Below are 15,993 nucleotides of genomic sequence, written 5' to 3'. Positions count from 1 at the left end.
CCAGAGGACCATTTGATCTGTCAGCCACTGTACATCTCTGCTGCGGAATGAAGGGAGAGGCAAAAGGAAAAGAGGTATGACAACAGGGATTGGACGAGGGAGAATAAAAGGAATAGAGACGTAAATATTGGTAAATTTCGGGTATTTAAAATAAAAAGTATGGGGTCCTTTTATTCATTATTTGGAACTTTATTATTGGAGCTGATTGGTATGCTCCTGTGCATACCTTGCTTTATTTTGTGAAACTGGACATTTTATTTATTTATTTTTACATATTTTTATTATAATTTATTCGTTTTAATTTCTGTTTACTATATTTTAATGTATTCTTATTTCATGTCATAGTTTCTTTGTCTTGTGTATGTGTAGTATATATATATATATATATATATATATATATATATATATATATATATATGATATATCTAATAAAGAAAGTGTTAGATAGATTAAACAGGAACATGGAAATAAAGAGAGAGAAGGAACCGAAAAAGGAACAAAGAGGAAGAGTGAGACAGACAGAACGAGTGTGTGGGACGAGCGGGCCGATGAGTCCCGGCACCGTCTCAGATGGGAGGAGCAGCATTTTGGAGGAATGAGTCCATGACGGCAATGACTAAGCGTCTGTACATTCCTTATTACAGACACAACTGGCTCCTTCTCACAGATTTCAGGAAGGCTACGCAGAGACTAATTACATTGGGGTGTAATCGGTTTATACTTAAACTGTTGTCTCTTTAAGAGCTTTTAATAGGATGGGAAAAGCAGAATCAGAACACATAGGATAAAGTTAAGATGGGCTTGGATCCCAAGCCAGGATTGTAGATTTGAACTTTAAGCCGTAACATTATTTAAACGGCTGTGTAATATAAAAACTCAACCCCCTACAGTTGTCATAAACGGGGATATTAGCTATAGAGACCAAAACCGTTTTTTGCACCAGGCTATAAACCTGTTAATTTCTGCTGTAAAGTATTTGAACATGGAGGTGTGTGGAGATAGACTCAAGTGGCCATTTGAAGAACTGCAGTTTTTGGCGCTTCGATGTTGGCTTCATTTCTCCGAACCTAAAGCTTTGCGGCTTGGTCTTCACCCAAACACTGGCCTCCACGCTGAAGGTTGGAGGATCAGTGTCGGCGCAGACTGACCTCCTCCCTCGGCCTGTCGACTCTGGCCTCATGTACCGTGTGCAATGAGGGTTAAAGTGCAGACTTTACACTATTTTGTGTGAGCTTGCTTAAGTCTCAGGTGTGCTGTGTTGGCAGTTCAGTCCGAATATAAATAGTGTCCCGTCTGAACCATCAGAACCCCCCCCCCCACACACACACACACACACACACACACGTCCCCCTCAAGTATTGACCCACGGCAGTTTGTCTCCTTCCTGCCAATGCAAGCACATCTTCTTCGTCTTCAGCCAAACACACACACACACACACACACACACACACACACACACACACACACACACACACACACACACACACACACACAGGAACACAAACCCATAGAGCGCGTGGGTGCAGGCCCAAATCCAAACACACACACACACACACATTTTTGCTATATTTGTGGGAACATTTTTCTGACTTCTGTTTGTAATCCTTATCATTAACCCCTAATTTCCCTTATCTTAACTTTGACTCTATAACCTATAATCCTATAAAGAAACATTTTGCTAGCTAGTCTAGAGAACCTTGACGTAATGCTTCATAGGGGATACAATGGGGATTTGAATGCACACAGACCTTGCTTGTGGCACTGCTGGACGGTCCTCTGGATGAAGGCCTGGACGTCTCTGTAGGTCTGCAGGAAGCTGTCCTGGAAGCGGCTGGCCTGCTCAGCGCTCACCCCGAGGATCCCCGACAGACGCTCACGACCTGCAGAGAGCGAACTATGACGAACTCGTATTCAACTAGACAAGCCTACATCATGGAGAGAAGCTCCAAAGGAGACATTGATCAAACAAATGCGATACAACTTGTTAATTAGTGAGTTTAGGAGGCGGCCTTTGGACAGAACCAGGCTAGCTGTTTCCACCTGTTTCCAGTCTTTGTGCTAAGCTAAGCTAGTCGGCTGCTAGCGGTATCTTTAAATTTACCATACAGATACGAGGTGGCATCAATTTTTCTCATTTATCTCTTAAAAGGTAATTTCCTAAAATGTTGGCCGATGTATTTAACGTTAATGTTCTGTGATGATCTGCATTGTGAATGACCTGATTGCTCAAGACCTTGAGCTGACAAAAAAAAAATGTGCAACCAGTGAATCTAAATGGAGCAAAACTTCCTTAATCATGACTGATTGAAGAGTGTGAAAAGAGATGGAGGGAGAGGCTGGAGGAAGAGGAGGAAGTTGAAAGGGAGCAAGTGAACAGAGGACAGACTGCACCAGAGGGTACACGAAAGAGAAAAAAGTAGAGCCAAATGAAGGGTGAAGGAAAGAGGAGACAGAAGAGGACAAGATGAAAAAAGGGGGGACAAGGATCAGGGGAAGACTGCAAGAGCTGTATCTATGTGTGTGTGTGTGTGTGTGTGTGTGTGTGTGTGTGTGTGTGTGTGTGTGTAAAGCTAAGAACTCAGAGCCTCAGTGTGTGTGTATGTGCTTTCCTGGGGAGAGTTAAAGGTGTACAGCCAGTAGCAGGAGTAGAGGAGAGACCTATAAAGGTGAGGAACAGATCGACAGATGCGAGTAGAGGGTGAGCTAATGAGTGCCACAGTTACTCTGTGTGTGTGTGTGTGTGTGTGTGTGTGTGTGTGTGTGTGTGTGTGTGTGTGTGTGTGTGTGTGGTTTGGAGCTCTGAGTATTGTCATGCCAAATAGCCGAGAGCTGGTGGGAGGGTTAGCAGTTCTGTGGAAAAATGAATGTAGAACTCTTGTATTCATACAATTTCTCTGAGATATTCAGTAGATAAAGATAAAATAGTTTATTTTTTATTAAGATGATAACATAAAAATGTCGCTAACATGGTTAGCATTTTTGGAAAGTCAGCCTTAGAGCAGAAGATGAAGACATCTGAATAGATCTGAGTCGGCATGTCTGTGTGTGTGTGTGTGTGTGTGTGTGGCTGAAATATGTCGCAACAAAAGCCCTCTCAGCAATGTGGCTTGTTGTGTGTTGTTGTGTGACACTGAGTATGATATGCACTTTATGCAACAGGGACAGAGAATGACACGAGTTACCAGGGGTGTAAGAAAATATCGACACACCTCTGTTTGTCCTCTTATATGCTTTTATTTTCCTCCAACAGCAGCGCTTGGCCTTCTTATTAGTTGACCCATTTGTATATGTCTGTGTGTGTGTGTGTGTGTGTGTGTGAGAGTATGAGTATGTTTATGTGTGTGTGTGTGTGTGTGTGTGTGTGTGTGTGTGTGTGTGTGTGTGTGTCTGTGTGTGTGCCCCTCCTCCCTGGCCTGATTATTGTCTCGCAAAGAAAGCTTCCTTTTAGTATCTGGTATCCATGGCAACGCATCCTTTCCACGAAGAGCTGTCTGTCTCTGCTGATCAGGAGTCCCCCCCCCCTCCTCCCTCCCTCCCCCCTCCACTACTCTCTGCTCCGCCACCTCCCCCGTTCTTCTTTGCTTGTAGCCCACGTTTCCTCTCTCACTCCCTCGCTCTCTTTTACTTCTCCTTCTCCTTACTCACTCCATATTTTCTCTGCATGTTTAGCTCTGACCTTTTGCAACCCCCCCCCCCCCCCAACCCGCTCAAATGAATAGCTTGTACACATTTGCCTCACTGGCTGTTGAAGGTTCATTGAGTTTCCTCGAACGGACTCATTCATCAGTGTGTGTTTGTTTTTCTCCCGCTGAGCTGTAGAAACACCACAGAGCACCATCATCAGCATGAGAACATCACATTGCTTTTGAGCTCTTGAACGCACACTCTCTGCACGATGTGAGCGATGCTTATTGGCCACTTATGCAGATTCTGATGCAAACCAATTAATCGAATCCAACATGGCGTCTTGTTATGTCATGATGTTGACGTCAGGGAGAACAGTAAATGCCCTGTTTTAAATAAATAAATATACCGTGTCCTGGTCTGATAAGTAGTACTATCTATTCAGCTGTACATCACAAATACAGCCCATGTATACTGAGAGTACACGTGTCACTTCCTGTTTGGTGCTTCTCCTCCCTGTCCTTCAATTTGCCTCAAACATGTCAAATACAACTAAACACATACTAATAACATGGACGCCTCAGTTATGACAGCTGTATGAACCAGCATTGAAATACACAAACATGTATTATGGGATGGACGGCGTTACAGCAGCTCGGGAGAAGCTGTAGCTCCACATAAGCATTTAAACCGGCCACTGGCGATAGAAGCCGATGAAGAGTGCAGACTGCCCGTAAAACCTCTCTTCATCACACAGGTGAAAGCACAAACGCACATGTAAACACACGGCCACATCTGGAACATTTTAAATCCACCGCCGATGATTACCCCACTAGCTGGCCCAGATATCTACCACATGTCCACTGGCCGCTTCTATCACTCATGTGTGTGTGTGTGTGTTCACCAGAGCATGCACATACGTGTGTGTGAAACATAAATGGGTCACCGAGAAGTATCTTTATGGGCCACATGGGCGTAGTATACATTCATCTTCCCCGCTCTGTTTTTCTATTTTTATCTTCTCCCGCTCCCCCCACCCCCATCTTCCCCCTCCCCTCCTCCCCCCCTCCATCGCTGTAGGAATCAGGAATGAGATCAAAGCATGAAAGAAATGCTGTCCCCAGCAGAAATCACCGGGGCATCTTTGCATGCGATAACCTAATTCTTGCGTAGGAAATGCGGTTTGTTTAATCTCTGAATTAGCTCCTCTGCCAATGCGTTTACCCTCTTCACACAATGAACCACTTGTAGATCTGAACCAGGTGCTAAATGACACTTAAGACCCATTGCTTTGTCATTTTGAAACAAAACAGGTCAATTGTCCATCTGACTGATGAATATCTGTATCTCCATTATGGTAAATCGGTTACTAAATGCCCGTGTGCGCGTTTGTGCTCACCTGCCCCGTACACAACGGAGTAGACGATGCGTTTGGCGTGTTCCCGATCCTCAGACGTCACCTCACCCTCACTCACCCCCTTCCTGAGCGACAAGGATGAGAGAGACGGTGTGTGTGACTCTATGCTAAAGGAAAATATACAGACGTACAGTATTTCATAGTGGGCCACACAATGGTGTTGAGGTCCTGGTACAATCCAAAATGAAGGTGTATTAAAGGGAAACATGCAATTAAAGTCCTTGGTTGATAAAGTTTTCCACAGAGAGTTGAGCCAGAATAGTGTGGAAACAGTTGCAAATGAAAGTATGATGAATGTGCATGTACGATAAAAGTCTTGTTTGGATGTTACTCCCCTTTGATTGCTGTCTGGTGGGACAAAGAGAAGGTAGAATGTGACACAGAGAGGCAGGAGGCCGAAGAGGACAGCAGGTTAAAAGGACTTGAATAACTACAGAAAAGAACAGAGACGAGGGTAGAGAGACAGAGGCCGGGATGGACGGGCGGGGACAGTTATGTAATGTGACTGGTAGTACTGGGGAGCAGACGTGGGTGGGATGGAGCGTCTGCAAAGTGGCATTTCTAGAGGGGCTGACTGGGAGCTGCCACTGCTGATCAGCGTTGAGAAGAATCCACTGAGCGTGAGGCTGATGGACGTCCACACTGGATGTTCACTGCCCCCTGCTGGAAAGGCATTAATCCACTGGAGACTTGTTTAACTGCGTGAAGTCAGGTCATCAGGTACACTAACGTTCAAAAGTGCATGGAGAACATAGCGCTGTACAATGGTTCAGACAGAACGCCTCTGGCAACACAGATGATGAATAAAAAGCTTTTTACATGTTTTACCTTCTGATCTATATAAGTGGTTCTTAGGAATCTTTGGCATTACTGGTGGGGAAGCAATGGGACAAGGAAAGGTGAGGAAAGAAGGAGAGAAGGAGGGAAAGAGGGAAAAAAAACAGAGTGAAATTAACATATTAAAAGAGGAATATGGAGTACAGAGAGGGCAAGAAAAAGACCAAAAGGCAGCGATGAAAAGGAAGGAAGGAAATAGGAGACAGGAGACTATCAAAGAGAGGAACAGAAGGTCCCAAGGAAGAGAGTAAGTCACTGTGATCCCAGCAGAGCTGCAGCGACGCCACTTAATTTGTTTAAAAGGTGAAAGAGATAATGAAAGAGAGACAATGTAAAGCCTCAGAGGAGCTGTTAATGTGGTCTGTGTGTGACCAGGTGATCTGTTTAACCGGCCTCCCTCTGACACACACACACACACACACACACACACACACACACACACACACACACACACACACACACACACACACAGAAAGAGACAGAGCTGTGTGTAAACACCGACACACACTGGCAGAGAGAAGGAGAATAACACCCAGGGGTGTTCTGCCCGTGGAAAAGAGAGAGAGAGAGCGGATGAGGCAGTTGGCATGGTAGTCATGGCAACAAGGTTATTAGCATTTGAAGTGAGGGAGATAGCAGTGGGGGGGGGGAGTGAGAGGGGGGAGAAAAACCATGTGGAGCATCAACACTCACCTTGGCATGGAGATCAGGGAAGAACCAGTGTGAGAGTGTGTGTGTGTGTGTGTGTGTGTGTGTGTGTGTGTGTGTGTGTGTGTGACCTACCACTGAGAGGCCAACATGGTGAAGACGTCCGCCTGTGGGTTGATGAAAATGCGGAGCAGCTCAGGGTCAGAGGAGAGGTGAGCCAGCAGACGCAGCTCCACCTGGCAGAAGTCTGACACGTACACACACACACACACACACACACACACACACACACACACACACACACACACACACACACACACCTTAAGGACACACAACTCTAATGTCTCCTCTGAACTCATCACGACACTGCCATTTTGGAAAAGAGGCTTATTCGCCCGAGAATTTTGTCAGTTTGGCAAATATGTAGCGAGTACGAGTCAGCAGCCAGTTAGCATAGCTTAGCATAAAGACTGGAAACCTCTAGGCAGTGACACAAGAAAAACACTTTCATGAATCTCAGATATTTGGTTCATGTTTTGCGACGACAGCTTGGTTGTACTCTCTGTGCCTGAACCTGCTATCTTCACTTAATGTAGTGACTTCCGACATTTCCCAGGATTCCACAGAATAACCCACAGAGAGTGGGTGAGAAATAAAGTAGTGGCACTCAGTTGTAAGTAATACATGAAGGTGGGGAGAGCAAACAGCAACAGTAAGAGCAGAAGAGGTGGAGCTTCCAGTAAAGGAAGAAAGATGACAGAACTGTGTGTCTCTGCCTCCTACGTGTTCCTGTGTTCCTGTCCCCATCATCACAGGACAAGATAAAAACCACTTCCTGGTTGGATCACATTGAACAGAACATGAATTATATCATGAATCATTGTGAACGTTGACATGACTTCACCGCTTTTAGTTTGTCAAAAAGCTCACGATAGAAGCTGACCCTGGATCAACAAAAGTGACGCAGGTTACAACTACGTCACTGCATCTCCTCCACACAACCCTCCATCTTCTCACTCCGCTGTGGAAAAAATTGCCGTGATTTGGATCCAATTAGGCGACATCCGTCTCCTAGTGAGCGAACGCTGCTCACACATAGATCCATGTAGAGCTGGGTTATTGAGGAGAAGTCATGTTGCTTGGAAGCGTGTAAAATGCTGTTATTAAACCATGTGACTGTTCAGATCGAGGTAGGACAGTAAAGTTTCAGGACAGACAGAAAAACACCCGTACATAAGGAGGCCCATACATAAGGAGAGAGACAGCCAGACGCCCTGAATGAGACACACACAGCCAAACTGTCTCACCTCACTGCACACTATAACACGGCTGCGTCTACAGACAACTCTGTCAACAGAAACATGGACGGACACATCGAGAGAGAGAGAGAGAGAGAGAGAGAGAGAGAGAGAGAGAGAGAGAGAGAGAGAGAGAGAGAGAGAGAAGACACTGAGGGAGCGTTAGGGCAACACGTCCTGTACCGACAGCTCGACAGATCTGAACTGAAACATCTCTGAAGACGTACACACTCGTATCCACACTCACAAAAGCCACTGCAGTACATTCTATTACTTTCCATTTCACACATCTCTTCCTCTGCTCGGCAGCTTCAGAATCCAATTAAACCCGGAAAAGAACGACTCGAAATGGACAGCGGGACAATTAAGAGGTTTTTTTTCCCCCCCCTCTCTCTGTCAGGATGAAGCAACCGGCTGTAATAGGTTTCTCCTCGCGTGGGAAGGAACAGCATGACGAGGCTGAATCGGGACACTTTTCTACAGACCGTTCAGAGCATTCAGCCCGACTGAAAAGAGGAAAGGAAATCAGAGTCTGTTCGGTTCACAGCGGCGGTTAAAACGAAACACCGGCTACCGTTAAACCCAGGTCAGCCAAGGATTTGGCAGAGGGAAGAGATAAAAGGGACAGGGAGAGGGAGGAACGAGAGAAAGGAAAGCAGGGTGGAGGGGTGATGGGGAGGAAGAAGCCGGGTTTTTGGTTGTGATGAGGTGAAGAAAAGGGAGTTTCTAAAGATATCCGCCCATCAATGTTTTATGAGTCAGATCACATTTCCTCCAAGCATGGCCGGCAGCTCCAGAAACATATTGCTGACCAGGATGTGTGTGTGTGTGTGTGTGTGTGTGTGTGTGTGTGTGTGTGTGAGAGAAACAGTGTGTGACTGAAATAGAAAAGGAAGAGAAAGAAAATGTGTTTGAAACAGAGTATTAACATGAGACTACACACGAGAAGGTGTGATCTTGAGTTTGAGAGAGTGTGTGTGTGTTTGTACACACACACACTCTCTCTCTCTCTCTCTCTCTCTCTCTCTCAAACTCAAGACCACACCTTGTCGATGACTTGCATCGATCCATACAGGAATAACTGTGACCTACAGAAACCTCCTCTACAGATTATCCCTTAAACCCGGATCAGTTCGCTGCCATTGAAGCTCTCAACACTGACGTATGTGTAATGAAAACACTCATTAGTCGCAGCCTAGAGGAGAGCTTGAGACCGGACTAGAGCTATCAGAAACAGTCGGGTTTTTGCTCCGGTAGTTTCTATGGACAAGATGTTGAGGGGACTAAGCCGTGCCTCATGCATTTTTAATGTAACCCTCACATGCATAAACATACTGTACGGCAAAGCATGACGCTTAAGAGCTCGACTAAGACCTGTGCGTTGAGAACATGAAATGTGTCCATGTGGGATGTGCTTCCAGGAAGGAGGATTTAGATTTAGGTTAAACTGGATTGTGAGAGTCAGGTCTACCATGAGAAGTGTATCCTGTATGTATTTCTTTTTATTGTCTGTTGTGGCCTAGGGGATGAAAAATAAATGAAAAACATTGAACTAAAACAAACCGGGTTGATGAGTGACTTAGGCCTGCTAGACTCTGTTTCCTCTTTTCAGCTCCAGCCTCCACACGAAGCACACATCTCCCAAAAGAAAATAACATTGATCATTGCAAATATTTATAAAAAAAAACACACACACACACACACACACACACACACACATATACATACACACACACACACAGGTTGCTTGAGGAGAGGGAGGCTGTTTAAAATGCACTGTAAAGAGTTTTATCTTTGGTAAAACAGACTCGACAGCCGTGTAGCTTTTACTAAGCTATGATTTGGATTCTTTTGAGGGTAGTATTGATAAACACACACACACACACAGACTCTCACACACACACACACACACACACAGCAGGTCCAGTTTGGGAAGGACATCGGAGGACATGAAGGGGGTGACTCGGCAATAGCTCCCTAGGAGGTGCGCTTGTGTGGGCCACGTGTTGGTGAATCTCCGCCATGTTGTGTGTGTGTGTGTATATTTGGGATCCTGGCTCCCCCCCCCGACCCGCTGCTGTCCTCCCGCTAACCCTGGTTTATCTGCCTGGTTACGTAAGTGCGCGACACACACTGTCGCACACTGTCAGGGCCAGCAGACACTCCCAGGCTGACAGTGTCCCAGCTCTCCACTCGGTCTGACCCACATTACACCCCGAAGTCACCTTATAGTAAGAGGGATTTTAAAGTTAGACTCTTTAAATTGAGCTCTCTTAGAGATAAGGGTCCCAAAGGGGCTCTTCCTGAAAGGCTGAGATTGTAAGGCTAAGAGGTTTTTCAGGGGTTCCATTAAGAACCCTTTTCATCTAAAGAATCCTTTTTGGAAGGAAGAGGTTTTCAAGGATTGTTGAAAGTATTGTTTGCGAAAAGATCCTCTCAGTCCACGAACCCACTGTGATTGTTGTGCGTTACAGCCCCGGCCCTTTAGGAGCCATTAGAGGCCTGAAACTGTTGGACAAGGATCCCACGACCCCGGGGCCGCACTGCCTGCATGAGCAGCTATTGTTCTCTTTATTTCGGCGCCCGTGTTAACATGTCAGAGCAGACGGTCTGCCCGATTGTGTTACCTGCAGAGAGAAAAGTCCACCCGTCCTGAGGGATGAACATGGCTCGAGGATGAACAGTCACCACCTCCTCCTCCTTTCCTGTGGGGAGCAAACACAACCTCAGTCAAAGCTATTTCAAAAACTACCAGATGAAAGCCTCAAGCAACTGAACAGTCTGTGAGGTAAAAAGAAAACCAAAGCATGTTTTACAGAAACAAAAGTGTTGCCAGAAGAAGTCTAATTCAAGAAAAGAAAACCATTTCAGTCTCAGGGTCATTCAACATTTACAACTATCACACACACACACACACACACACACACACACACACACTCTCTTAGCTAATCACAAATGCCTTGTGATTGTGTCGTGCTCCATCACTTCTCACTTCTGTTATTGAGGCCGTGCACGGCTGAATGTAAATTAAATCGACCTTCCATAAATAAGCAGGGCGTCTCATCGGGCAGCATATGGACGTCTTTCACGGCACATTTTAAAACTAATTTACAGACCAGACCGCGCGGCGTAGCGCAGTGATTTAGCTCCGATATCCTGAGCGTGTGTTTGACGGAGGGAACGAAACACAGACAGCGAGCTATGGGGAGCAATAAAGAGAGCCCCACGCCGACATCCGACTTAATGAGGAGTTAAGTTATGAAGCCACAGCGCCCCATTTAGAGGCAAATCACAATCCAATCAGGATCAGTCCGTCGCTGCGCTCTCTGCTACGAGGAGCTGGACCGGAGCGCTGACTTTAGTGCAGGAGGAATTATGGGCAACAATGAAGCGTTCACTCGCATCAGCGTGATGAAAATACAGCTACAGCAGGACACACACACACACACACACACACACGCACAAAAACGTACATGCTGACAGTGAGGATGTGGCCTCACACACATGCACTCAGTGTAATCAGTTGTGATGAGGGCCTCACCTCTCACCTCAAGACACAGAGTGATACCTAATACAGCGGAGAGAGAGAGAGAGAGAGAGAGAGAGAGAGAGAGAGAGAGAGAGAGAGAGAGAGAGACAGAGAGAGAGACAGATCCTGGTGGAGGATAGGAGGGATGAAGCCGGGATAGAGAGAGAAGATTTGATGACGAGGAGCTTTTGGGGATCTGAGTGGGTGAAGAGCACAGCCTGTATGAAATACAAATGTATTCAGAAATAGAGCCACAAAGCCGAGTGCGGCATCACCCAACAGATGGACGGACTTGTTTTGACGTTTTATTCATCCCTCCCCCCCAAAAAAAGAAAGGAGGAAATGTTGTCTTTGTGTCCTGTGTATGGGACACACTGTCAGCCTGCTAAGTAATAAAGTGAAAAGCATGACAAAGCATTCCTCGTCAGAGGCCGATCATTCGTCAACCCTCCTCGTTGGGATATTCCTTTAAATTAAGACAAATTCAAATTTTCAGTCATGACTTGTAGATAGCGGACGGACTCCAATGAATCACAATGTTGTCATGATGTAACTGAGGTGGAGCTCTCAAGCAACTGGCCCACAAAACGACAACGACGAGTCAGGCTGTTTCTGTCAAAGTGTCCGCGAGGCAGTTTTTAATCAAACGATGACTGCGTGCAACAAAGGGCCAGACGAGGTAGTTCAAACTTTATTCTAAGAGGAGGGAGGACGACAAGAAGACGGAGAGATGAGAACAGAGAAAATTATCATATCTAAGATTGATGAAAATTGATGCTCCGTATGGATAACGTTCTCCCCGAGCTGTCTTCCTCATGAAAGTAAACATTTGCAGGTTTTGGTACTTGGTGTTACACACGTGATCAAGAAAGAACAGCTGTTCATGTTCTCAGATGTCTTTAACGGCTCATTTTCACAGTGAATCTTGGGACTTCCCATTCGCTTTTGTTAATTCATCCTCATCCTGTGTTCTATTTTAAAACACATTATGTCCCACTTTAATCTCTTTAATCCAACTTGAAGTGTCATTTTCACATCTAAAATTGTTTAGGTGCAAAGGCAAAAAAAAAATAAAAAATGTTTGATTGATGGTTCGTTATTTGATCTTGCATAACCAGGCTGAAGAGGCCAAATGTGACGTTTTTATAACTATACACACTAAAATGGGTGCAACCTAAATAAACTAGATAAAAGAAGAAGCCACAGTAGAGATGAGGCAGACATAAATATGGAGGAGACCCTTTTAGTGACCGGCCCTTTGCCGCTGCACACTTTTATCCTCCTCATAAAGCCTCTTTTACTAGCTCCACGCTCATCACTTTTTGTATGGCCTGAGAGACGTCTCCCTCGCCCACACACACACACACACACACACACACACACACACACACACACACACACACACACACACACACACACACACCATGACATTTATCACTGCCTCATTCTCTGCAATGCGTGGGAGGAGTGTGTGTGTGTGTGTGTGTGTGTGTGTGTGTGTGTGTGTGTGTGTGCACGTTACCTTGGACGTACTGCTTCTTGGTGATCTGAAGTGGTTGTCTCGGCAGAGCCTGGAAGTTCTAGTTATGGAGAAAAGACATTTTGTAAGCCTGCTGGAGTGCAGCGTGTGGTTTTACATAGTTGCACTGCAACTCTCATTACTCTGCAGATGTGGGTCTTCCCAATGTCGACGTAGTGTTTCGTACAGATGAACTCTTCCCTATTGTGTGGAGATATATATATATATATATATATATATGTGTGTGTGTGTGTGTGTGTGTGTGTGTGTGTGTGTGTGTGTGTGACAAGCAGAAACCCTGTGTGGCATTTACTGTAAATGGTAATGGCTACTTTGGAGAAAGCCACCCTCAGATATACACCTTAAAATAGGAGCAGCCTGATGCTCACTGGGCTCCTGCCTCAGCCTGCATCGACCAACTGAGTAATCCAATACGTTTCTTATACACACACACACACACACACACACACACACACACAGAAAATTACACGTATGCAGTAATTTTCTGCCTGAAGGAGGAAAAACAGGGAAGGTGATAAGGCACACCAGCTCTCTCTCTCACACACACACACACACACACACACACACACACACAGTATAAAAGAGGAAAGACAAAAATGGTTTCACACTCAGCAGTTCCATTTTAATCCCCGTTAATCCCACTGTATCCATCCTTTCAAACACACCCACACACACACACACACACACACACACACACACACACACACACACACACAACTCAAGGTGTGTGTGTTTAAGGATGTTAAAGGTTACTATCAAGGACTTCCAGGACCCATTAATCACTATGTACATAAAAACACACACACACACACACACACACACACACACACACACACACACACACTTCGCCTCACGGTCAGAATTTAAACATGCATGTGTTTGATTTGACCCTACAGTGGGTGTGTGTGCTCGTGTGTGTGTGTGTGTGTGTGTGTGTGTGTGTGTGATCCACAGGGAGAAAAACAGCTCTCTGCTTTCACCACTCATTCATTATTCAGCAGAGGAAGGGAGGGAGGGGAGGATGAAAAAGACAGGACTGCAGTGGCAGGGTGTGAACATCAGGGACCAGGCACACACACACATACACACACACACACACACACGCACACACTCGTACTACTACAGCACATGAGATGTGCGTTTGGGGGCGGAGTGAATGAGAAAAGATGGGGGGTTGTTGCCCTGTGATGTGACAGGTGATTCAGTGTGTCAGAAGCGAATGCTCAGCCTTCCCATCATGCACAGGGTTGCAGTGACGACAGCATAAATCAGTACGAAGACACACACACACACACACACACACAGACACACACAACACACACACACACACACACACACACACACACACACACACACACACACACACACACACACACACACACACACACACACACACACACACACACAGAGCTCTACTTGACAGACTGTCAGCATACTAGCTACTCTGTCAAACCTTTTTTCTTCATCTTACACACACATTGCTTGCAACAGGAATACATCATACACACATTCTGTTCATAAGTCAGACCTTGTCTCCAGAATAATGATTTGTTGGGAGGATGTATCAATACACAGAACTTCATAAGGACCACAGATAATAGATTTAGTTGCCAGCGCTCTAATTATTGTCAACAGCTTCTGTTGATCACTGTTATGCGTCAGTGAGTGTTGCCCTGAGTTTCGATTATGCAATCAAAACCTCCAGATGCTTTTAAAGAGAGAAGTCAGATGTGAGCGTGCGAAAGGAGAGATGGGAAGAAGGGAAAAGACAAAAGCAATCAAAGAGATGAAAAGGCAAAGGAAAAAAAGAAAAGAAAGACAGAGATCAAAAAAAAAAAGAGGAGAGGAAGAGAGTCAGAGAATGAAACAGCAGAGTTAGACTACAGGACATGCATCACTGAGAGAGAGAGAGAGAGAGAGAGAGAGAGAGAGAGAGAGAGAGAGAGAGAGAGAGAGAGAGAGAGACTGAGGATGAATGAGGAAAATGTAAAACATGAAATAGTGTGGGTCAGCTTGCTCGGTTCACTGCTGACTGTACAGTTTAAAAAACACACACACACACACACACACACACACACACACACACACACACACACACAGTATATAGCCACAATAATTCTCCCCAGCACTGGTCAATACACATAAAAACCTTAATGTACACACACCAATGCAGAGCACCAATGTCAACAAATAAACACAGCATGAACATGACTAATAATCAATAATGAACCTTTAATTGCACACACACACACACACACACACACACACACACACACACACACACAGTGCAGTTACATAAGCACTTTAAAATGAAGTAGTATCAATGACCAGAAGAGTAACTACAGACTGATGAAATGTCGCTCAATGATCTCTTAACACAGCACTTCCTGTGATGGCATCATCCACTAAATCATTCAAACATTCACGGCATCTTATATAACCGAAGCATGTTAGCGTGTCAAACTGTGTGAGTCACACTGAGCGAGAGAGAGAGAGAGAGAGAGAGAGAGAGAGAGAGAGAGAGAGAGAGAGAGAGAGAGAGAGAGTCTGGTTCAAAGAACTCACCCACAAAAAGTTCTTGCATTTCATTTACTGTGCTCTCTAAATGTCAGACTCACTCGTCAAATCTGGAAGAGGAGTTGGAACACTACAGGGACACACGGGTACGAAACATTGTTGTCCCTCCCCTAATTACATCAACGTGTGTGAATTATGGAGACGCAAATGCATGCACTGCCCTATGTTGTGCCCTATGTTTTCCTCTCCTGGGCTCATTGACTCTGAGTGGGCCGCTTCATCATGCAGATGTGCGTGTTTTCCGTGTTGTCTTTCCACTCCTGACTCTGTGAGCAGCATCGTACCCTATTCTCCATAACAACCCGGTGTTTGTATTCCTTAATGCCCCCCACCCCCCACCTGATAATGAACCTGCAGTGGGTCTGTGCGGACCCCACAAGAGCCCACAAGGCAACGACACTTGTCTGCCAAACCACCTGTTTGCACGGTTGATCCACGGATTCAGGTTTTTTTTTGTTGTTTTTTTTTTTTACACACACGTATTGTCACACTGTGTCGTCACAAACATAACTCTGTCCCAGCG

The 15,993-nt window shown here is 45.4% G+C and overlaps 1 protein-coding gene across 1 annotated transcript in view; it reads right to left on the bottom strand.

The window, feature by feature from the left end:
- poln (polymerase (DNA directed) nu) overlaps positions 1-15,993 on the bottom strand; it is a 35,556-nt gene that overhangs the window by 3,451 nt on the left and 16,112 nt on the right. Inside the window, 5 exon segments of the mRNA XM_068728140.1 lie at positions 1,749-1,880; positions 5,024-5,106; positions 6,662-6,773; positions 10,452-10,529; positions 12,876-12,933. Coding sequence (XP_068584241.1) covers positions 1,749-1,880; positions 5,024-5,106; positions 6,662-6,773; positions 10,452-10,529; positions 12,876-12,933 — 463 coding nt within the window.

Source organism: Cebidichthys violaceus, unplaced genomic scaffold (assembly GCF_023349555.1).
Source record: "Cebidichthys violaceus isolate CVI_PGR_0920_01 unplaced genomic scaffold, fCebVio1.0.p SCAF_41, whole genome shotgun sequence".
Taxonomy (NCBI): Eukaryota; Metazoa; Chordata; class Actinopteri; order Perciformes; family Stichaeidae; genus Cebidichthys; species Cebidichthys violaceus.
The sequence above is the reverse complement of the archived record's forward strand: the minus strand, read 5'-3'. Positions and strand labels throughout refer to the sequence as shown.